This window comes from Magnolia sinica, chromosome 16 (genome assembly GCF_029962835.1).
Source record: "Magnolia sinica isolate HGM2019 chromosome 16, MsV1, whole genome shotgun sequence".
Lineage (NCBI taxonomy): Eukaryota > Viridiplantae > Streptophyta > Magnoliopsida > Magnoliales > Magnoliaceae > Magnolia > Magnolia sinica.
The window spans coordinates 17427777-17452272 of NC_080588.1; the positions used below are offsets into that span (position 1 = coordinate 17427777).

The following is a 24496-nucleotide window of genomic DNA, read 5'->3' on the forward strand; positions in this document are numbered from 1 at the left end:
CCAACATCTTGGACCGTTGCTCGGAATTCAATGATGTTCCGAGCTGAATGGTTTTGCTCAGATCTACTTCGTTGAGTGGCACGGCCTCCAAGCCTTCTACAGATGAGTCGTCTGTAGGTCCCCTGGGTTCGAGGACATTGATAGTGAGGGCTTACTTCACCGACCCTTTCTTTACTGCTATCACATAACATTTCTGAGCCTTGCGCTGATCACCTCGGAGATAACCTATTCCGCCCTCGGCGGGGAACTTTATCATTAGATGGTATGTGGACACGATCGCTCTCATTGCATTGAGAGAAGGTCTGCCCAGAATGATGTTATGCACTGATGACACATTAACGACGAAGAAGTCCACCGGGAGGGTAACTTGATGCCGTCCTTCTCTCGCGGTCATAGGGAGGGAGATGGCTCCTTCGGAGATCATCCTTTCTCCAGCAAAGCCGTGCAGGGGAGTCTACACAGGTCTGAGATGCGACCTTGGAATTTCCATTCTTTCGAAGGCTTCCGAGTAGATAATTTCAGCTAAGCTCCTAATGTCGACCAGGATGCGGTACACCTTGTGATTGGCTATGACCATGGTTACCACTAAGACATCGTCGTGCGGATGTTGAATTTCACACACATCATCTTCCTTGAAGGTCAGACTGCAAGGGCTGACTCGGAGTTCTTTCCTTGGCCTCTCGGTAAAGTGGATGTAGTGCTCTGGATCAGATTTCTGGGAATGGGCCTTATGGGCCCTATTCGAGTTTCCTCCACCAGACGAACCACCAAAAATGGTTCGGATTTCAGCCGGTTCCTCTCAGCATTGCTCGACTGCTCTTCTCTCCGAGCCGTTCTTTCCTCCTTGGTGTATCGACGTAGATGACCCTTACGGATGAGGGTTTTGATCTCATCTTTAAGATCCACACAGTCACTCGTGTTGTGGCTATAGTCACGATGGAATCAACAATACTTGCACTTGTCTCGATGATCTGGGTCGACCTTCATACAAACGGGATAATTCAGGAGCTTTTGGCCTCTGATATCCAGCAGTATTTGTTCTGTAGGTGTGTTGAGGGGCGTGTAGGAACAGAATCTACCCTCAGGCTTCCTGCTCAGAAGACGATCGCGAGGAACGCGGTCGTCGGACTTCTTAGCGGATGACTGAGGTTCTTCGTTCCTCTGCCTCTTCCCTTTGTTTAGTGGCTCTACTACTTGAACGTTTTTGTTGGAGTTGGAGAACTCCTCGACATTAGTATATTTTTGAGCTCTAGTGATGAGTTTGGCTTTTCCAATGGAGAAGGTGAACTTCCCCTCTTTCAGGCCATTGAACATGGCGGAGAGTGTCATCTTGTCATCGTAGTCCTCCACCTGCAATGCTTCCTCGTTGAATCGGGCGATAAAGTCTTTCAACGAATCTTTAGGCCCCTGCTTGATGGTGAATAAATGAGTAGTCAGCTTCCGACTCTTCTTACCACTTATAAATTGGGTAAGGAATAATCTGCTGAGCTCTACAAAAGAACCAACAGAGTTGGGTTTGAGTTGTCGATACTAACTCCGAGCGGATTCAGTGAGCGTGATTGAAAAACCCCTGCACATCATTGCATCCGTTGCTGTCTGGATTTGCATCCACGAGCGATAAGCCTCTACGTGCTCAGACGGATCGCCAGACCCAGAATATTGGATGACGGGAGGTATCTGGAACCTCTGCGGCATCATCTCACTCATAATTGTAGAGGTGAAGGGAGGTTCGGTCTCTTCCATCATCGCTTGAACGGCGGCGGGAACAGACGAAGGCTGTTGGTTCTGCTGCAGTTTTAGAACCTAATTGCTGAGTTCCGTAAATCGTGCCTCCCATGGATCTCTGTTTTCAGCTACCGTCTCCATCGGAGCCTCTACCTCGGGGGTTCTCCTTCCTCTTCTTCTCTCCAACTCATGGCAGAGAACTGTCGATGCCAGGGCCGAAGTGACCAAAACATACGTCGGAGCCCGAGTCATTGTGTTCCGAATCGGAGCTTGATCTTGAGTCGGTGGGGGAACTTGGACTGAAACTGGAATCCGAGCAGACTGATGTTGAGACCCTTCGGGTCTTATACTCCGCGGCGCGGAGTGGACTTCCATCATCGGTCTGATAGTTTCCTGAACAGGATGCAGCTGTTGCTCCTGTCGCTGTTTCATCTGATCAATTTCGTCACGTAGGGCTTGTATCTCGCTTTGCATAGCTCGATACTTGCTGGCCCGATTGTGAGAGCACTGGGAAGGTCCTGGAGCAGACTCGGCATAAAGTAATGAGGAAGACCAAGTCTGATCGTTCTGCTCCGATTCCATGGCTGTGGACTTCTTCTTCCCTCTTACCATTGTTTTTGAGAATAGGAAATTGACTTTTCGTATCAGTTTCCCATAGACGGCGCCAAAAATGTTGTAGTCAAAATCTAGATCACCCTCCGCTCGACCCTTATAACTCCGAGTCGCTTGCAAGCCTTGAACCTGCACAATAATAGTAAGTAAAGGAGACCCTGGTTTAAATAGGGGACCCTCCGATGCTTAAGTCAAGTCAAAGGAATCTAGATATAAGTTGAAGAGTAGAGGGAGAGTGCGAGCTGTTGCGTACCCGTTTCCTCCTTGCAAGATGCTATATATACCCTCATGCTTAGGACAGGCATGTCCGCATAACTCGGCGCATCTTAGGGCATTTACCGTATCATGCGGGTGATTCGGACGCCCAGTCGTTGTATAGTCGTGCGAACGTGGGCAGTTGAGTAACCGTAGCTAATCGTGCAATAATGGGATAACTCATAATTCTCCTCATAAGTAGACTCCGACCCGGGTGCCAAACCGACTATCTTGGCGTCGGATCACTCTGAGCCGAGTACTTCGACCTCGGATCATTCCGAGATCCTGCTCCAAATCCTAAGTCGACGGCTTCCGTCTGGGAGCTCGGAGTAAGCGCATAACAACAATCGGATTGGGGGTCCAACCCTAGCCTACATTCGATTCCAAGCTGTCCTATGCTCCGAGTCAGCTCTGGATTACTTCGGACTTCGGAACTGCAATGTCTCTGATCTTCCCATAATAGTCCCAATTCATTCTTGAGTTGGATAAAGTGGGATCAATTAGGGTTCGGTGGCCTTACTTGGCTAGGATTGGGATCGAAAGTGGCAGCGACCCTTTCACGTGCATGCCCGACATTTCATCAAATTTTCGGTCTGAACCATGCTCGATTGAGGATTGAAATGAAGTAGACCCGATTCTGGATTAGGTGGGGTCAAGCAAGGTCAAGTAGGGTTCAGTAACATTAACTAGCTCATATTTAGCCCGAAACTAGTGCTGAACCTCCTAGCACCACGTTTGGCTTGTGAGGTTTGAACGTCTATCATTGAAACCCTCTCGGGGTCATAGAAATTTTGGATCAATGTGATATTTGTTTTGTCTCTTCATCCATGTTTGTGTGACCTTATGAATATGTTGGATGGAAAATAAACCTTACAGTGGGGTTTGCTATTTGTTGTGTGGTCTATTTGAGCTTTAGATATGACTCATTTTTTGGATCGAAATCTAAAATGATCTCGCCAAATGAATTAATATCTAAAATGATCTTGCCAAATGGATGAACGGTGCGGATATAATAAACACATCATAGTGAGACCCATGTAACTTTGATCTCCGTTGGACCGTTACTACAACTTGGAGCTTGCGGAGCATCAGCGCTCGTCTTCACATGACAAGTACCCACACCAGCCAGGTTTGTAGTGAGTGATGTGCCAGCCAATCCGTTTCTGTGGTACACTAGCCAATCGACCACGTATTAGGTACTACCCCCGCCTGTTCGGAGCTCGGGACAAGCGGAGGCTCCAAGGGCCACTGATGGGCCAACATGATGTATGAATATTATCCACACCGTCCATCCATTTTATTTTTTTTTACATATCGTTATAGAATACTCGACAAAAAAAAGGCAAATCCAAGTCTCAAGTGGACCACTCCATAGGAAGTAGTTGTGCCTAGGACCCCCACTGTAGAAACCTTCTTAAGGCTCACTGTGTTGTTTATTTTCCATCCAACCCCTTGATATGGTCATATACACATGGATGAAGTGAAAAAATAAATATCATCTTGATCTAAAACTTCTGTAGTCCCTAAGAATTTTTCAATGGTAAAAATTTAATCACCACCATGTGGCCCCTTTGAGACTTAGATCTTCTCTATTTTTGGGATAATGTTTTAAAATAATATAAAAAATAGAATGGACGGTGTGATTGGTGCCTAGTCCGCCCTCCGAACAGGCGAGAATAGTGCCTAATCCGCGCTCCAGCCAATCCGTTCCCAAAATAGATTCGTCGAATGCCCTCTCTCGGGCGCGGATTAGATACTGACAAGGTCAGTAGCCGAATCCTACTTAAGTGACGTCACCAAGCTAGGTGGACCCCACCATGATGCATGTGTTGTATCCATACCGTCCATCCATTTGGAGAGATCATTTTATGGCATGAGAAAAATAATGAGATAGATCTAAAGTTCAAGTGGACCCCACCATAGAAAACAGTGGGGACAGTGACATCCACCGTTCAAAACTTCTTAGGGGCCACAGAAGTTTCCAATCAAGCTTATATTTTTGTTTTCACTTCATCTATCTCTATGTTAACTTATGAATAGGTTGGATCTAAAAAATACATCATGGTGGGCCCTATAAATGTTTCAACGGTGGGTATAACTGATCCTACGGATTTCTGTGGTGGGTCTTTAGATCTATCTCATTCTTTTCTCATGCCATAAAACGATCTCTACAAATGGTTGGACGGTATGGATACAACTTCGCATCATGGTGGGGTCCACAGAGCTTGGTGACGTCACTTCAGTAGGAATTTGGCTACTGACCTTGTCAGTATCTAATCCGCGCCAATCTCATCTCGTCTTCATCGATACACGTGCTTAATTAGGACTGGTAGTTTTAACTTGCCAATAATCGGCTGGTTAAGTACCCAAGCTAGTGCATTAATCGTTTATGTCCATCTAACGTGGGGGCCACGTTTGGGGCAGCTTAAATTGAATTAATTGCACGTCACATACAAGATTTCTTTCTTAGTTCCTGCATATCAACCATCATACTCTGCCAGAGTATCAATTTTTTTTTTTCACGTATCCCGGTGACAAGTTGTATTATACAAAATAAAATATTACGAAACAACGGGCAAGTTGAGATTAACATACATGTACTATAATGAATGTGATCATTAAAACTTGTTGGGAAGAACATACCTGACCAACAACAACGACGACGACGACGACAGCCAACTAGCTAGCTCATGGCCTACTTGGTCAGCATGAATGACCTACAGTATCCTGAACTTGGAATGTATAGGCTATTGAACATGTATAGCTCAAGAAATCCAAGGGCATTGGAATTTCACCTTCTGTGAGATTTGTGCAATGATCTCGGTGACCCCTCGAACAGATCCAAGATAAATTCCTGCAAATCCTCTGGACTGTACTTGATGTAGCGGTGGCTGCGCCTCTCACCCCCTAGAAAACAGGAAGACCATCCCATGAACTCCCGATATGCCTGAAGGACTTTCAATGAGATGGAAATCCTTAGATCATCTCGGAACTGGAGATTGGGAACCAACCATGCCGTCTGTGTCTTGTAGATCTCTTCGAGGGCAAGATTAAAGCGCTGGAACTTCTCCTTGAGGATTGCGCTCGAGACTGAACCCGATTTTGTAAAGGGAACGCCCCCAATTTTCAAGAAAGAGAGGATCAAGCTCCAAGAAGCTCTTTCATAGTTCAGTTGGAGCTGTTGAATTTTCCTTCTTTGGTTTCTGATCCAGTCATCTTCAAGAAAAGCTCCAAGGTCCGAGTCAGCTTTCTGTACTATGTAGAAGACGTTGTTCATCAGGAAGAAGTGCTGCAGAGAACCATCATTATACAGGTTAGATTTACATTCGAGGTTGGATTCGAGGATGGAAATTACTGATTGAATATATCGAGCTGTAGACCGCCAATCATCTTCATGAAGAGCTGTATTCAAACCGGATAATGATGATATATGATCCTCACCATTCTTTTCAAGAAGAAACTTCAGGGTATCATTATAATCTGTAAGGGTCTTTACATAATTTATCACATACCTTGTCAGGGGATGAATCCCACCTCCGGCCAATGGCGTTTTCGACACATTCATTCTAACAGCATTCTTGAATTCTACACAAGTCCCCCTCACATGGTCCCCCAATCTCATCAGAACTACACGAAACTCAGTTCTCACAGAAGAACCAGCCTCTTCGGAGAACAAAACATCTATATCCGGGAGAAGATCAGTCAACCCATCATACATGTCAAGTATCAGAAACAGATTTTCAGGTGAGTGGGGCCTGATTGCAATAGATTTACCATAACTTAGCAGTTGCAAGATCAAGCCCTTTGAAGCCTCAATGAAACAAGACTGTCTGGCCAATCCAAACACTCCAAAGATTTCATTACTGAGCCTTTTCTCATTGGCAAGATAGATATGAACAAAAATCTTCATCCCGCGGATCCATTTTTTTATCTTGGAATTTAAGAAACTCCACTCCATTTGCAGAACTTCCCCCATATTCAGTCTTTCAATTTCAAGCATAAACAAGCTATCCTCCAAGGCATCTTTTCGGATGCTAATGTAAGCTTGGCAACATTCTCGGTCATAGTTCGACATGAACATCACTTCTGCGATGCATTTAAGGTCTGCAATAACATCCGGATGGATCAAATCAACAATGAAATCCTCTGAGCTTTTGCTATTATGTCTCTTAAGCCTTGCTTGGGTGTCCTCATCTGAATCATCATCCACCGAACTTGTTGAAATCGCAAATGACAAGCGATCTTCGCTCAAACAAAGAGATATGCGTTCGGGCTCCAAAGGTTGCCTGTTCTCAACAAGAATTTTGATAAATTCTTCCTCAATCCATGACATTGCCATTTGAAGAATGCTGCGGGCAATTTGTAGAAGCTCATCCTTTTCTTGATCTTCGCTCAGAGACAAGCTCTCTAAGCTTTCTATCAGACTTCGAATTTCATCAATGGCCTGAAGATGCTTGGAAGTTCCCCCCAGATCAGGGTTCCATATAATTGACCGATCGGAATCCCAATTCATGACCTTCTCCAGCACAGAGTTGAAGCGTTCTTCTATCTCACTTACACTTCCTTGCTTTTCTAAGATTTCAGACTTCCTTGATAAGCAGACGTTGAAATCCAGGAGGACTCTTTTCATATCATTGGTGAAGTTGTTACTTGCTTCTAGGGCTTTCAAAATGTTCTGTGCAATAGCAATCACTTGTTCATCACCTTGTATGACACCCACGGATTTATAGTCATCCATAATGAACAAGATGACTAAAGTGACACAGAACACAGAGTTCAACGTCACGCCTCTTCTATCAGTTGAAAGGATTCCCCAACAAGCCGAATATATATGCTGTGAAACCTAACTTTTTCACCTGACAAACCAAAGGCAAAAAAAAAGAAAAGAAAAAAAAGACAGCCTTGAAATTCATCTGAAACTCTTCTCACCCAAATATGAATCAAGGGATAGAACAATTTGGCTTGGGGATTTGCTCCAAAGAGAAAATGATCTCCTCCTCAAATATTGAAGCAGATCAATTTGAGAGAAGGCGGCAATTCAATAGCTGCTAAAATGGAGCATGCTTCTATTCTATAAGAAGGCATTGGTTGCTTCATCAGATATGATCAGAGAATAGAATATCAGAAACTCAAAAGTCTTCTTCATTTTCTTTTCTTTCTTTTCTCTGCTTTTTATTGGTTATCAAAACACTTGGGACATGGGTTTTATGATGATGATGATGCTTTTTAATAAAATAAAAATAAAAATAAAAATCTAAGGATTCAAACTCAGCTGATTCTCTCCACATCTTCCAGAGAGAGACCCAATTCAGGAAAATGAAAAATGTAATCTTCCTTAGAAATGAATAGTAAATCCTCCTTTCTGAAACTCGGATATTAGCATGAATGGATGAGAAAAGATGAAATGATTGGATGGAAGTGTCAGGAGAGGTGATTCAGAAACTGGTTTCAGATGAGGATAATAGATGCTCATGAACCAGCATTCAATGGAGGAAGTTAATGATGTTGTCAATTCCATTCATTTGGATAGTGCCCAGTCCGGATGGTTTTTCCATAAGCTTCTTTTCAACATGTTGGAAAATTGTGAGAGCCCTCATTCGTGCAGCCATGTGTGAGATGTCTAATGGAGATAATATGCTTACAACACTCTCCACTACATAGATCTTGCCAAGGTATCCCGTATCGGTTGGCGTAACAGTGCCCTCCGATACTGATACGGATATGGGGGCATAAATGCCCGTAACGGTGCAAATTTTATTTTTTTGTCAAAAAAATATGAAAAAATATGGATTAAATCCAGAATATTCTAACCATTCCAAATATACATTCATTTATAAACTGGAACATGTTTATGGTAGTGTAACGGTCCACTCTTTGGTGAGAAGTTGTATCGAACTGTCTAATAAATTTATGAACCAGACAACTTGGATTTGCGATGCAGGACATAAAAATTAAATATGATATGCGAGATTTCAGGCTTAAGATCACGTTAGTTCAGAAACAATTACACAAATTCCATATCCCACATGAAAGTCCAAACATTCAATTAAGGGGAATCTATGCGGGTCTAGGCCTACACATGATAGGGCTGGATCAATAAAAATTATGAACCAAACGATACTAAAAGATAAGAAATAATCATCTACGCATGCAAAGTAATCAGTCTCTAATCCAAGGGATTCAAAAATTCCAATTCGAGGAACCCATGGGAAAAAAAATTGGCAAATAACTTAGGAAAAACGTAATCTAGGGTTAAGATTCATGAAAAATAGCTATAAGAGGATAAAAGAGGATAAAAACCTGAGCCAAAAGATGATCCCGCGTGTGTACAGCAACAATGGCATAAACGGACGTGCGTGTGATCTCGGCCGCACGTGTGTGGGGCTCACTATTCAGAAAAAGGCCAACTTAGCCTTGGTCGGTCAGGGATGGTCTCCAAAACCTCCAAATTTCAGCTCGATCCGATGTACGGTTTGTGCGTGGTGCTCCGACGAAGTTTCAACTCGCCTGCGGGCCGAAATCTGGAAACCTGCTATAATGAAGATATCTGATGTAACAAAAGGACGAATTCGAAGTACGAATGGTGGAGGAAGATGAAAAAAAAAGATGATGGAGGATGGGGGTGAATCGGGATCGATGTGGCTTCGCATCACGGTAGTTAGCCCTTCGAAAAGGGAGGGCTTCGCACCCACTTTTGAATTCTTCCACAACTCACAAAGAGAGCAGGAAAATAAAGTAATTTTTTTATTAACTTCAATGAATCAAAAGAACTACAAGGGGTGCTTATTTATAGGAAAAATCCTATACCCCAAAACTCGCACCATGTGCGCAACCTATTACTTGGTGATGAAGTAAACTAAAATAAAAACCAAACAAAGAAATCTAAAGTGTTCACAATGTTCTAAATAATAACAATAAGCAAAACCTAAAATATGAAATCAATCCGATGAGTGGGCCACGATCACGAGATCCCATAATGGGCTTTTCTTGACTATCGGGCCCACTTTTTTTAACAAAAACTTGTCTTCTAACTAGGAGGCCCTCCCTGGACGTCATTATCGAGTCAGATCGATGGTGGGGTCCTCCTTCTACATACGTACGTGCGTAGGGGTGGTAGTGTGCGGGCGTGCGTGTGCACGATGTCCTCATCAACTCTCCCCGACTGCGAAGATTTCGCTACTGGCGAAATAAAACTCTTGAACCGCTATAGGATGTCAGGATCAAGTCTCTGAAGCTCCTCTTCAGTGAGCCACACGCTGTCTGAAGCTGGGCATGACTTCCATTTAACTAGGTATTTCTAAAACCCGCCATCCGAAGTGAAAATTATCTCATGGTTCAGGATATCTTCTATTTCCTCTCTGGGTGTGTGAAGGCTAGGTATGGGAGGCAGAGGCTGGGATGAAAGGTCGGGAAGAGGCCATGGATCAAAGGGTAAGGCTGGAGCATCAGCATGGGTGGGCGAAGGGCCGGACAAAGTATCAGTGGGTCCCTAAAAAGCAACTAGATCCTCCACATTGAATGTAAAACTAATTCTCATAGAAGGTGGAAGATCTACCTCATACGCATTGAGACCGTTTCGCTTTATAATTTTGAAGGGCCCAGTGCTATGCGCGTGTAACTTACAAACGACCCCTAGAGGGTACCACTCGAGCCTGATGCGGACCATCACAGAGTCCCCAATATTGAACTCTTTGAAACGTCTATTTTGGTATGTAGAAAATTTGTAATGTTCATTACTAGTAGTGATCTTTCGCCTGATTTCTTGATGCAATGAATGTATGTGATGCGCAAAAGACTCTGTAGACTCTGATGGCCTATGGGACAATGACATAGGGATAAGATCAATAGGCTTCTTAGGCTTATAACCAGTAACGACTTCAAAAGGACTTAGACCTGTAGACCTATTGACAGAACTATTCTATGCAAACTCAGCTATGGGTAGTACGGCGTCCCATGTCCTGGAATGCTCCCCCACTAAACATCGAAGTAAACTCCCTAAGCTCCTATTAACTACCTCAGTCTGGCCATCGGTCTGAGGGTGATAGGCAGAAGAAAATTGGAGCCTAGTATTCATCATGTGTCATAGTGTCTTCCAAAAGTAACTCATGAATCTCACATCACGGTCAGACACTATGGTTTTTGGTAACCCATGCAGTTTGACGACCTCACTAAAGAATAGCTTGGCAACATGAGAGGCATCGCAGGTCTTAGAATAAGGAATGAATTGGGCAATTTTAGAGGAACGGTCCACGACAACAAATATGGAGTCATTCTTTCGAATAGTCTTGGGAAGTCCAAGCATGAAGTCCATACCGATGTCCTGCCAAGGGATAAATGGGACTGGCAAAGGTGTATATAATCCTTTATTCTGTTTCCTCTACTTTACCAGTTGACAAGTACGACATTGCCCTATAGTTTTGGCCACGTCTTGCTTGAGGCTTGGCCAATGAAATCTATCCTCCATTAGGGCAATGGTCTTGTCACGACCGAAATGACCTGCGACCCCCTTGAATGTAACTCCTAGATAAGAAAATCACGAAGGGAGGTGCGTGGTATGCACAGGTGGTCACTCCTAAACAAATATCTGTCCAAAATCAAATACTCACTGTTATCTCTTAACGGACTCTCTAATAAAGACGTATACACAACCCCAAAATCTGGATACTCAAAATAGTCTTCTTTGATGCGCTCAAGGCCGTAACTTCAACGCTCATGGAGTTGAGTAATGCGACTCGACGACTTAACGCATTGGAAGGCTTATTCTCTACACCGGCCTTGTGCTTAAGCACAAAAGTATACTCTTGAAGAAATTGAATCCACTTAGCGTGCTTGGGGCTTAATTTCTTCTGAGAGTTCAAGTATCTTAAGGCCTCGTGATCTGGGAATAAGACAAATTCTTGCAGTAACAGGTAATGTCACCAATGGCGTAGTGATTGCACTACCGCGTAGAATTCCTTGTCATAGGTGGAATATCTTTGCTTCGCCTCATTCAGTTTCTCACTAAAAAAAGGTGACAGGGTGCCCTTCCTGGCTAAGTACTCCTATGCCGACTCCTGGCATGTCACATGCGACTTCAAAAGCTTTTAAAAAATCTGGAAGTCGCGTGACTGGAGCTTCGGTCATCTTGACCTTTATTTCCTTGAAGGCTTACGAGGCGGCCTTTGTCCATTGAAACTCTCCCTTTTTTATGCAGTCCATGATGGGAGCCACAATGGAACTAGAGCCTCGAATGAGCCGCCTATAAAAAGTGGCTAAGCCATGAAAGTTGCGCACCTCATGAATATTACGAGGTTTAGGCCAATTAACGATGGCCTTAACCTTCTTGGGATCTGCCGATATGCCCTCAGCTGACATAATAAAACCTAAGAAGATCACACTACTAGACAAGAACGCGCACTTCTTTAGGTTGGCGTACAACTTCTCGACCCTAAGGATCCCACAAACCTGCCTCAAATGGTTGAGGTGTTGCTCCTTAGTCATGTTATAAATCAAGATATCATCAAAGTATACAACCAGGAACTTCCCCATGAAGGGTCTCAACACTTGTGTCATCACACGCATGAAAGTGCTTAGGGCATTAGTTAACCCAAAAGGCATAACTAGCCACTCATATAGCCCATCCTTCGTCTTGAAGGCCGTCTTCCACTCATCACCAGGGCGTATACGGATTTGGTGATACCCACTTTTGAGGTCGATTTTTGAGAAGATAGTATCATTGGTCATCATATCAAGCATGTCATCAAGACGCGGTATGGGAAACCGATACTTGATTGTGATTTTGTTGATGACCCTACTTTCAACACACATCCTCCATGTGTCATCCTTCTTAGGTGTAAGAATGGCGGGCACGGCACACGGATTCATGCTCTCTCGAATGAAACCCTTCTCTAGGAGTTCATCAATCTACCTCTTCAACTCAGCGTGCTCTTTTGGGTTTATTCTGTAATGCGGGAGGTTTGGTAGAGTTGCCCAGAGATTAAATCAATGGCATGCTGTATATCCCTCATAGGGGAAAGCTTATTCGGTAAATCATCAAGAAAAACATCACGAAACTCATGTACTACTTGAATGGCCTCAGTGGGTAACTCTACGCTAGTCTCTGGTACACTCTCCCTAGCTAGAAGGGTGTATATCATCGAGTTTGCCTCCGTCTCTCGCTCAAAGTCTTTGGCATTCAAAATATGAAGCGGTTTGGACTTGGACTTCGACTCCTTCACTTCTTTTAAGCCGCTCACGCCACTCTGTGTGGTGAATTCTTTTCCAGTTGTATTCTTGGGTGGCATAGGATTTAGCTTGACATTCTTGCCCTCAAACCAGAATGTACACACATTTGAACGACTAAATATGGTAACATCCCTGTCATAGAGGCCACGGCCTACCCAGAATGGCATGGCTCACATCCATAGGAACAACATCATACCAAATTGTGTCTTTATAAGATCCGAACTGAATAGGGACAAGACAGCGGTGCGAGACTGGAATGGATGTTTCATCAACCCAGGAGACTCTATAGGGTTGAGGATGGGCTTCCAGCTTCAAGCCCAAACGACTCATAGTGCTAGCACAACTACCACTATCCACAATCATTTTACAGCTCTTTTCCCCACATTTTGCATAAGTGTAGAAGATCGTGTGCGGCGCCAGTCATTAGTGTTCTTGGCTTGAACCAGGGCGCAACGCACAATTGCGAGGGTCACAGACTCTTGTGCTCCCTCTTCCTCATCACTAGGGGTTCCGACTCGCTCATATTCCTCCATCTCACTATCACTCTCTAGGGGCACTACTTCTACTTGCCCATCAATAAGGAGTACTTTGGTGCCCTCTCTCGTGCCGCACTGATGAGCAAAGTGACTAAACCCCTGACACCTAAAACACCTAGTGGCTCCACTTCCACGTGAACTAGACCCGACAATCTCTTTACCCTTATCATCCTTAGGTTTGGGCTGAACATTAGGGGAAGGTTTGTTTTGGAATCCCGTGTTAGGTCTAGCCCTAGAGGGGTTGGCCTTAGCACCGGATTCGCGAAAGTCAAACCGCCTTCCCACAGATACTTTAAGGTATTGCTTGACATCTAACACTATTTGGTACAACTGTTCGATAGTGTCTATGTCTTTGGCAAGCAATTCTCTCCTAATGCCAGGACGGAGGCCCGTTTTAAAACGAAAAAGGGTGAATATGGGGTCCTCATCAACCTCACAGCGGGTCAAGTACTCTTCGAATTTCTCAATATAGTCAGCAACACTCATGGAACCCTGTCGAAGAGACTGCCACTCCTCAATTAATCGTAGGCGATAAGAGAAAGGGAGATACTTCTCTTTCAGCGTTTCTTTCATTTCTCCCCAATGGACTATTAGGAGTTCCCTCGCTCTTTCTTTTTGTCGCTCAACTGTCGCCCAAAACCTCTTTACTTGACTCACAAGTTTCATCTTGGTGAATCGAACTCGTCGAGCATTCGACATATCATACCACTCAAAATAGTGGTCTATATCCGCCAACCAATCTAAAAAAGCTTTAGAGTCTAAGTGGCCATCAAAAGTAGGGGCAACTACTCTATCTCCCTTGAGGAGTTGCGCATCTGGGTCATATTGGTTATGATGTCCCTCACGGGGTGGGTGCACAGGTGCGCGCCCATGACCAACTCCTTGGCCACCTCCATTCCTTAGTCTAATCTCCTGACCACCTGCCTGAGAATGGGCATCTTCCCAATGGTGGGGTTTGCCTTGAGGGAGGCCTTTATTTGAGTAACGCGATCATCAAATTGGTTAAAGCGTTGATCTATGCGTTGTTCCAAGCACTTAGACATAGACTCAACCTATTGGGCTAACTGAGCCATTGATTCTTGTAGTTGCTCCATGTTTAGAGTAGGGTGCAAACCAAAACCGCGACCCGTACGTGTGGGCATACACAGGCTAACTCAATCCTAAGGACCTACTATGACAAATATATGTGTCTAAAAACTAAATGACCCTACGAGACTCTATATGAAGGAGACTACACACTGTTACTAAAATTCAGCTATATATGATGGACTGAATGCATGAAAGACTCAAACAAACTAAACCCTAAATATGTGGTGAATTCCCCAACAAGAACCCTAAGCTCTGATACCAAATTTGATGCAGGACATGAAAATTAAATATGATATGCGAGATTTCAGGCTTAAGATCACGTTACTTCAGAAACAATTACACAAATTTTATAGCCCACATGAAAGTCCAAACATTCAATTAAGGGGAATCTATGCGGGTCCAGGCCTACACATGATAGGGCTGGATCAATAAAAATTATGAACTAAATGATACTAGAAGATAAGAAATAATCACCCACGCATGCAAAGTAATCAGTCCCTAATCCAACGGATTCAGAAATTCCAATTCGGGGAACCCCTGGGGTAAGAAAATTGGCAAATAACTTAGGGAAAACGTAATCTAGAGTTGGTATTCATGAAAAACAGCTATGAGAGGATAAAAAAGGATAAAAACCTGAGCTAAAAGATGATCCTACGTGTGGACAACAACAATGGCCCAGACGGACATGCGTGTAATCCCGGCCGCACATGTGTGGGGCCCACTATTCAGAAAAAGGCCACCTTGGCCCTGGTCGGCCAGGGATAGTCTCCAAAATCCCCAAACCTCAGCTCGATCCGATGTACAGTTTGTGTGTGGTGCTCCACCGAAGTTTCAACTCGCCTACAGGTTGAAATCTAGAAACTTATTGTAATGAAGAAATTTGATGCAGGAAAAGGACAAATTTGAAGTAGGGATGGTGGGGGAAGATGGAAAAAAAAGATGATGAAGGATGTGGGTGAATCGGGATCGATGTGGCTTCACACCACAGTAGTTAGCCCTTCGAAAAGGGAGGGCTTCGCACCCACTTTTGAATTCTTCCACAACTCACGAAGAGAGCAGAAAAATAAAGCAAATTTTTTTTATTAACTTCAATTAATCAAAAGAACTACAAGGGGTGCCTATTTATAGGGAAAATCCTATACCCAAAAACTCGCACCATGTGCGCAACTATTACTTGGCGATGAAGTAAACTAAAATAAAAATCAAATAGAGAAATCTAAAGTGTTCACAATGTTCTAAATAATAACAATAAGCAAAACCTAAAATATGAAATCAATCCGACGAGTGGGTCACGATCATGAGATCCCATGATGGGCTTTTCTTGACTATCGGGCCCACTTTTTTTAACAAAAACTTATCTTCTAACTAGGAGGCCCTCCCTGGACGTCGTCATCGAGCCAGATCGATGGTGGGGTCCTCCTTCTGCGTACATACGTGCGTAGGGGTGGTGGTGTGCGGGCGTGCGTGTGCATGATGTCCTCATCAATTTGACTGCAAAATTCATATATTTAATTATCTAACTATCTACTATCAATGATAGATATATTAGAATGAATGTAATATGAAAATATCTTACATGTGTAGGTGTTTATAATTATTTTTCATAATTTATTTAACATACTTGTGGGTGTGACTGTGATTCCTGTCCTATGACTTGTCGTCCTCAAGTCAAGAATATTAAAAAAATAAAATAAAATTAGTAGTGTCTGATATACTCCCCTGCAACTTGATTAAGGATTACTTGATTGGTTGTCAGGGGAGCTATTTTAAATACAAGTTTGGCAGTGTCAACTGTCAAGTGTGTTGCAATAATATTGTTGTGAGATGTCTATTCCAAATACTTACCTTAATACAAATATATACTTACAATCACAAGTCACCACCAAAATGAAAATCTGCTTTTTTGTGGTTGCTCGACCTCCACATCATCGTCATTTTCATCATCAGGCTGAGCTTGAGGCTGTCCAATAGGTGGACGTGTTGCATATCTATAATATCCAGTGCTAGAAGGAAATACTATATCAACGAAATCAGAAGATGACTGATCTTAACTAGGCAACGACTTCGACCCCGAGTAAGGATATCCACTAATGCCCGTCGAATAGCCATACTGGTGCCCGTACTCAGGCTGTTGAGAATCTTAAATTTGAGAGTACGTCTGCTGTGATGAGTAACTTGGATTTGGATTTAGATATCTATAATCATATGAATATTAATCAGGAGGACTACTACAACATGAATGTGATGGGACAGGCTCAGTATAACCATCATAATCATAATCCAATTGACTATAAGAATATCCATCATAATAACTAGGATCATGAGCCTGTTGATATTCCAGACCTCCCAGACCCGGTGCACCACTAGACGTACCCTCCTCTTGGCTCCTGACTCGGTACACTTATAAGTTCGACCTCGTGTACTATCTCTTCGATGTTCATCGATATCGCGATCTATAGACGACTGTATAGGGTGCTGACCAACACCAGAAGTAGCAGCACCAGGGGAAGGGGGTCATCATCACCATCATCCGACACGGTCACGCTACCACTGCTCGTACTCTTTTGTTGATCTTGAGTTGTACCCGTACTTGGCATAAACGTTGCCCCTCTTACTGGGTCCAATACATCTGCACGACTCTCTTGTTGCGCTCTGCGTATTTCTAGGTCATCAATTTTCAATTCTTCACTATCCTCTTCAATTTGTTTTTCCCTTGTCTCTAACAAAGGTAAAAGTGGGTTATCCTCATCATAAATATTGTTTATGTTTATTGGACAGTAGTCTGCGTTATCGGCGGCTGTAGTATTCCTATGATGTTGTCGTATTCTTAGTTTTATATTGTAGTGTATGAAGACAAGTCTATCTAATGTTCTAGTCTGCAATCTATTCCTATTCTTTGAATGAATAAGCGCAAAACAACTCCAATTCCTTTCGCAGCTAGAGGAAGATGTTGTCTGGCTCAAAACTTTTACTGTAACTTTTTGGAGACCCTTCGTACTCTCTTCGAAATTAATCCACCATTTGGCCGGTTGCAACCTAGATACCGCATGCTGTGCAAGAGCATCTCCAAAGCTACCCAGGCGGTTTCCAAATGTATGTAATTCATTTAACACCTTTATTTGCATATCTAAGTCGGGCTCTAATCTCTTTATCACATTCTTTAGCTCGACATGAACTTCATTATCCGCAATAAATGATTGGGCATATCTATACTTATGATTTAGGTAGTAACTTACTGCACGAAGATCGTGATAGAGTTGTCTTGTCTATCTCCTATCGATCATCCTCCAATAAGACTCTCAGCTCTACAATCACGTTAAATTGCAAACTTTGCCTTATCCATGACATCGTATAAGAAACTCATGGTATGTGCTTCGTCGGTTTCAACAAAACGGAGTACTCTCATTAGTGGCTCCATCACCTTTAGGATCAACTTGACCATCTTTTTAATATTGGTTATCCCGTATGGTGTTTGCAACTTCAACCGGTGTCCCTGATGTCTTCTGCCCATGTTTTGTGTTGAGTCATTCTCGGGAAACGAATATTTCACTCAACTCTCCCCTATGTTGGAATAAATTCTCTAATACTATAAAGTTTGTTGCAAATCTAGTCGCCATAAGCTTCAATAACTCTCGTCCTTTCGTGAGCTTTCTCATTATTGTGACTACTTGATTATGGTTGTAAATAAATGTCATCACTTCTTTTGCCCTTTCGTCCATTTCCTTAACATTCTTCTTCTTCTCAATATCTTCCAATATAAGATCAATACAATGGGCAGCACATGGTGACCAAAAAAGATGTTTTCTCTTATTCATCAACTTATGTCCTGCAAGCTTATATGATGCTTCATTATCTGTCACAATCTGCAATACATTCTCCTCTCCAATCTCTTTCACAGCTTTATCCATTAGTCCAGTAATATAAGTAAAATCTTTTATTACCTCTGAGGCATCAATTGACTTGTGGTATATAGTTCCTAAGTTACAGTACACTGTGAAGTTGATCATGCTGCGTCTGGTTGGGCCAGTCCAACCATCACACATGATCGTGCATCCTCTAGCTTGCCATATAGGTTTAAAGGTAGCCACATCTGCTTTCACATCCGCATACTCTGCATCTGTCCATTTCCCCTTAATCTCCTCAGTCATGAGAGCTTTTATTCCTTCACCTGCTTCTACTGCTGCATCAATTACCACCTGCTAAAATGGAGAATTGGCCGCGTTAGGAGGTATGTTGGCATGTATAAATAACTTTGCTACTGCTCTACCTAGCTTCTCGATGGAAGTTCTACTCCACATTTATTTTATCTTCTTTTGTTTAGTTGATTCTTTCCTAAACAGGATTGAATCAATAGAGGATCTCCTAGGCTCATTTACTTCTTCATCCAAACGTATAGGGGTATCATGTGAAGATGTCTATCGTCGGCTCCCAATCACACATCGTAACCAACCAAACCTACCCCCTCCCACCTGCAGAAGCAGTTGCACTCCCAGTCCCACTGCCCCCCTGTCATGCAGCGACGTTCTTCCTCTTCACGAGCTAGACGCAAGCTCTCTCTCTCCTAGCTATAGTTAATTCCCGATCTGAATTTTCATCAGAATCAATAATATCTTCATCACGAACGCCCATATATTCAGGACCAAACACCTCCTGTCGAGCTGCATCTAAAATCTCATCTTTCTTCTTTTGTATATCAGCACGTTTATCTTTCGACTCATCCAAACTAGCTTGCATTAAAATCATTATCTCTTTCGGTACTCTAGTACATCCCGCAACTTGACCATTTTGATATGTCAAATGTTATTTAAGATGGGTAATTCCACTAGTCACTAGTGTATCACAATAGTTGCACTTCATTTAGTGCCTAGTACTACCGACCCTCTGACAATGTTGTCATCCAATATCCTCACTTACTTGTTGGCCAGACCCAAACATTTTTTTAGATTTAGGTAAATACTAGATAATTAGATATAGATTAGATATGAGTGTATGACCTATGTATATGTGAGATTGTGAGTCTAGTTTACTCAATACTCTCGCTATTCTAAATTTATATACAGTTTCAAAATCTAATCAATAAAGATGATTTTATGTTCTAAACCCTAAGAAACTCCAAAACCTATCCAATATAAGAAAATAAAAACATAAAGTCACTAATTCGAAAATAGAAAAAAATTTAAAAATATATATATAAAAAGACAACAACAATCTGTAAAATACACATTAACAAGTTCTACTATGATTAACACATCATATTCTACCATTAATCAAAACATTCAATAAAAAATGATTTTTCGAATTTTCAAAAAAAGGGCCGAAAATAGTGCGTAAATAGAAATTTCTTTTTTTAAAAATAAAAAATGACATCAAGAATCTATAAAATGCACATTAACATGTTTCACTATGATTAACACATCATATTCTATGATTAAAACAACAAAACATTGAATGAAAAATGATTTTTCGAATTTTCAAAAAAAGGGCCGAAAATAGTGCGTAAATAGAAATTTTTTTAAAAAAAATAGAAAATGACATCAAGAATTTGTAAAATGCATATTAACATGTTCTACTATGATTAACACATCATATTCTATCATTAAAATAACAAAACATTCAATAAAAAATGATTTTTTGAATTTTCAAAAAAAGGGTTGAAAATAGTGCGTAAATAGAAAAAAATTTTAAAAAATAGAAAATGACATCGAAAAACTGTAAAATGCACATTAACATATTCCACTATGATTAACACATTATATTCTATCATTAAAACAACAAAAAATTCAATAAAAAAAATGATTTTTTGAATTTTCAAAAAAAGGGCCGAAAATAGTGCGTAAATAGAAAATGACTTCAAGAATCGGTAAAATGCACATTAACATGTTCCACTATAATTAATACATCATATTCTATCATTAAAACAACAAAACATTCATTAAAAATGATTTTTTGAATTTTTTTAAAAAGGGCCGAAAATAGTGCTTAAATAGAAAAAAAATTTTAAAAAATAGAAAATGACATCAAGAATCTGTAAAATGCACATTAACATGTTCTACTATGATTAAAACATCATATTCTATCATTAAAACAGCAAAACATTAAATAAAAAATGATTTTTTAAATTTTCAAAAAAAGGGCCGAAAATAATGCGTAAATAGAATTTTATTTTTTTTTAAAAGAAAAGAAAATGACATCAAGAATCTGTAAAATATACATTAACATGTTCTACCATGATTAAAACATCATATTCTACCATTAAAATAGTCAAACATTCAATAAAAAGTATAAATACGTATTTTTGAGGAATTTCTGAAAAATGGCCCATGGAGCTTCGAATTAAGAAAATCCTTCATATAAGTTGTTTTTCTCTGAAATATGAAGCTAAGATTGGTCGAAAATAGTAATAGACTGATTTAAGAAGTGTTTGGAAGAAAGAAGTTTGAAAAAAAAGTGCAAAAATGAACCTTAAAAAGCCAAAAAAAAAAAAAGTTACCATTTTCTGACCATTACGCCTCTGCCGTTACTGAGCAATAACGGCCATTACGCCCCATAATGGCCGTTACAGGGCCGTTACGTATACAATATCGGAGGGGTAGCCGTTACGGCCCCGTATTTCGTAACGGCATCGGCCGTTATTGATACGTATTGACCGATACGCCCGTATCGTAACCGATACAGGACACCTTTTATCTCGCACTTTCAGAAGTGATTTCAATTCTTATTTTTTATTTCTATTTTCAAATGAATTTTTCCTATTTATGAAAATTAGGAAAAAATTATTTAATTAATCGATGTTGGGTATGAATTGTTCCAATTGATGTATTATTAGTAGATGAACATAACCATGTCTTGATTTTGGATTAATGATATTATTTCCTTTTTTATTATTATTTTTCTATGTTCAGATGATTCTTCGCTATTTATGAAAAAATGGGAAAATTTTTATTTTATTAATTGATGTTGGGTATGAATGGTTCCAATTGATGTAATATTAGTAGATGAACATAACCATGTCTTGATTTTGGATTAGTGACATCATTCCTTTTTTTTTTCTATTTTCGGAAGATTTTTCTCTCTTTATAAAAAATAGGAAATTTTTATTTTATTAACTCATGTTGGGTATGAATGGTTCCAATTGATGTATTATTAGTAGATGAACATATACATATCTTGATCTTGGATTATCGATATCATTTTCTTTTTTAATTTTTCTTTTTTCATTGATTTTTTCTTATTTATGAAAAAAGAAAAAATATTGTATTAATTTATGTTGGTTCTGAATGGTTCCAATCGATGGATTGTTAGTAGATGAACGTAACCATGTCTTAATTTTGGATCAGTGATATCCCATATTTTTAGTATCAGTATCGACGCATGTATCATACCCTTGGGATACATAAACATATGGAATGAGAAATATCAGATGTTTTGCTATTTTTGGGAACATTAGGATACTTGTGGAACTTTTCAATGAACTTTCAGGGATGTTAAAAAAGACATCAGGGTTTTGAATCACCTGCCAACTGGCTCTGATACCGTGTAAAACTATGTGATTGATGAAGAAAAAGAGAAGAAAGAAGAGAAGGGAGGGAGAAAGGCTCTACATGCCTCTCATGTTCTATTCCAAAACATACTTACCACAACAATAACAAGAAACCACACATGGGACCAAGTTGGTCCACGAGTGGGATCACAATAGTAAAGAACAGCTGAAATGTTTCCTATTCCAACATCCAAATTCCCACAAATCGATTAAAGAAAAAGGAGAACATAAACTCAAGCCCAAAACCCAAAAATGAGGTAAACAACATGAGAGGTCAGGAATTCACCAACTGAGAGACAATAAATAGTAATAAATTGAAATAACCCAACGGGTAAGCAGAAACAATCCTACAATAGAGACAACTGACATGGACTTTCCTACTTCGGCAAATCCGACTAAAATTCTCCCAGCCAAAATCTAAAATCCTTGTGAAAATGGATCAGAGAAAGGAAAATGGAAAATCTAACAAGCCCCGAAAAGACCCAAAACACAACCAATTTGTACCAAAATGCTGAAAATCTCTGAATGGAAAAATCACCAAAGCAGTAAAAATACAACCACCAAACAGCTAGGCAGAGACGTCCTCACAAGAAATGAGTTGAATATTCACGGACGGAACAGAGAGACTATCCAGCCCAACACCAAACAGGAGGCAAGAAACATGACATGTTCAAATTTCACAAACAGAGAGACAACAATTGGTAATACAAAGCATCAACTGAATGGGTGAAGCGGAAACAATCATACGAGAAAGATAGTTCACATAGGCTTTCCATCTTAGCAAATACAACTAAAATTCAACCTTCTCAATCGTAAATTCTTCTGAAAATGGATCAGATAGAGAAAATGAACAATCTAACAAGCACCATAAAAAGCCCAAAACTGGACAAATCCCAGAAAGCAGTAAAAATACAACAACCAAACTTCTGGTCAGAAACGTTCTCGCAAGAAACAAGCTGAATTCGCCTGACAAAATTAAAAATCTCCTTTCCCCAATCTCAAAATATGTATTCTAATAAAAACCCAAATTTCAAAATATGCAAACGAGAATTTTCATGCCACTCTAGGGGGGAGGGGGATATACAGTTACAATGAAAAAAAAGCTCTATTCCATTAGATTCTAATATAACAAAATATTCAAAATTTCAACTTACAGTTCAGACGAATCCATTGGAGCTAAAAATTCGACCAAAAATACATCAAAATTCACAGGATTTCGAAGGAAATGCATCGGAATCAGAAGTCAAGAGATACCCAAGAAGGCAGAATATGAAAAAGGGAAGAGATTTAAGGACCGGAAAGAAGACGGAGAAGAGTATAGAGAGAGAGAGAGAGAGAGATTTGGGAAAGTATCTTTTCTGAAGCTACCAGGAAGGATCTCTGCAGCTTCGTTTCTTCTTCTGAAGAGAAGAACGTCTTTCTTGACTTTTGGGTCTTGAATTTTCCGAGCTTCTGTTTGAATTTACCAAGCGATGAATTATATGGGCAGGTGGCTCGAACGTTTTAATTCTCGCAATTACGGCCCATGATTTGGTGTTATGGACCATTGGACAATTGGTTTATACCGTGGATGGACCATTCCTCAAAATTCCAATCGATTCGATTGAGTGATCCTACCGCTACAGATGAACGTTTTTTTTTTCTTTTTTTAAGAATCGAAATAAGGGGCCATGATCAACATGAAAAGTGCACTGATTTAGGAATTGATAGGAATTTAGTTCTTTGCAATTAGTTCTTTTGCCTATTATTTTAATTCTAAAATGCCTTCTCCTCAATTGTCATAGAACGTGCTGCGTACATACATAATACACACCGAGCCCCACCAGCAATTTCTCAAAAGAGGAATTGAAGGGCGGACATGCTCAAATACCTAAACCTGCGATTTCTCATTTGATGAGGAGGTAAAATGTAATATCCTCAGATTTTGCTGTGCATGCGTACATGTGCATGTGTGTACACTTTCATTCATTTAAACATATATGTATAGATCCATCCATTCATCCACACATCCATGCATACATTCATCAATTTATACAAGTTGTGATCATTAACATGCATGATCGCTCTGACCATTGAACATACCCTAAACCTACTCGATCATGACCCTCGACCCATATGTTAAAACCACTCATTTAGGGACTTGTAATTATATTAGAATCTCTCTAAATAGATTAACTACTTGTACACCCAACTAGCCCATTCTAAAATGTCTAATGTCAGGTTATAGCGACCCATGGTGAACCCATAAAGTTGAGTTCAATCCACCTTCAATTGACTCATGATCTCCACCATAGACCTGCATCCGTGATCATCATTGAACCCACGATTTAAATCAACCCTCTAAGACGTCTTAATGCACCTAAATTGTTCAGAACAATCCAACCAAGATGGTGGATTAACCTCTCAATTCTTACCCTTAGCCGATGTGTACAAATCCTCCAACTTCTTCACTGTATGTGTCATTCATTCATCAACTTGCCCATCTACTCATACACAAGATCATTAAACAAATCAA

At 40.8% G+C, this 24496-nt stretch overlaps 2 protein-coding genes across 3 annotated transcripts; both read right to left on the reverse strand.

The window, feature by feature from the left end:
• Positions 1-942: 942 nt before the first annotated feature.
• Positions 943-1743, reverse strand: LOC131228771 (uncharacterized). The gene is made up of 2 exons (XM_058224638.1): positions 1536-1743; positions 943-1490 (listed from the first exon to the last, which is right to left on the reverse strand). Exons 1-2 carry the CDS (start codon positions 1741-1743, stop codon positions 943-945), a joined length of 756 nt encoding a protein of 251 aa, XP_058080621.1.
• Positions 1744-5111: 3368 nt separating this feature from the next.
• On the reverse strand, positions 5112-23548 carry LOC131228683 (exocyst complex component EXO70E2-like). Of its 2 annotated transcripts, XM_058224525.1 has the most exons (3): positions 23136-23548; positions 5388-7448; positions 5112-5319 (listed from the first exon to the last, which is right to left on the reverse strand). In XM_058224525.1, exons 2-3 carry the CDS (start codon positions 7328-7330, stop codon positions 5310-5312), a joined length of 1953 nt encoding a protein of 650 aa, XP_058080508.1. In that variant the 5' UTR covers positions 7331-7448; positions 23136-23548; the 3' UTR covers positions 5112-5309. The 2 variants fall into 2 exon arrangements, with proteins under 2 accessions (XP_058080508.1, XP_058080509.1); XM_058224526.1 differs by lacking the exon at positions 23136-23548 and having other exon boundaries at positions 5388-8254.
• Positions 23549-24496: the final 948 nt, after the last annotated feature.

Coding starts and splice junctions, on each gene's coding strand:
- LOC131228771 (XM_058224638.1), bottom strand. CDS start 1,743: ATGGAAGAGACCGAACCTCCCTTCACCTCTACAATTATGAGTGAGATG. Junction 1,491..1,535: donor GCTCACTGAATCCGCTCGGA/GTTAGTATCGAC, acceptor GTTCTTTTGTAG/AGCTCAGCAGATTATTCCTT.
- LOC131228683 (XM_058224525.1), bottom strand. CDS start 7,330: ATGGATGACTATAAATCCGTGGGTGTCATACAAGGTGATGAACAAGTG.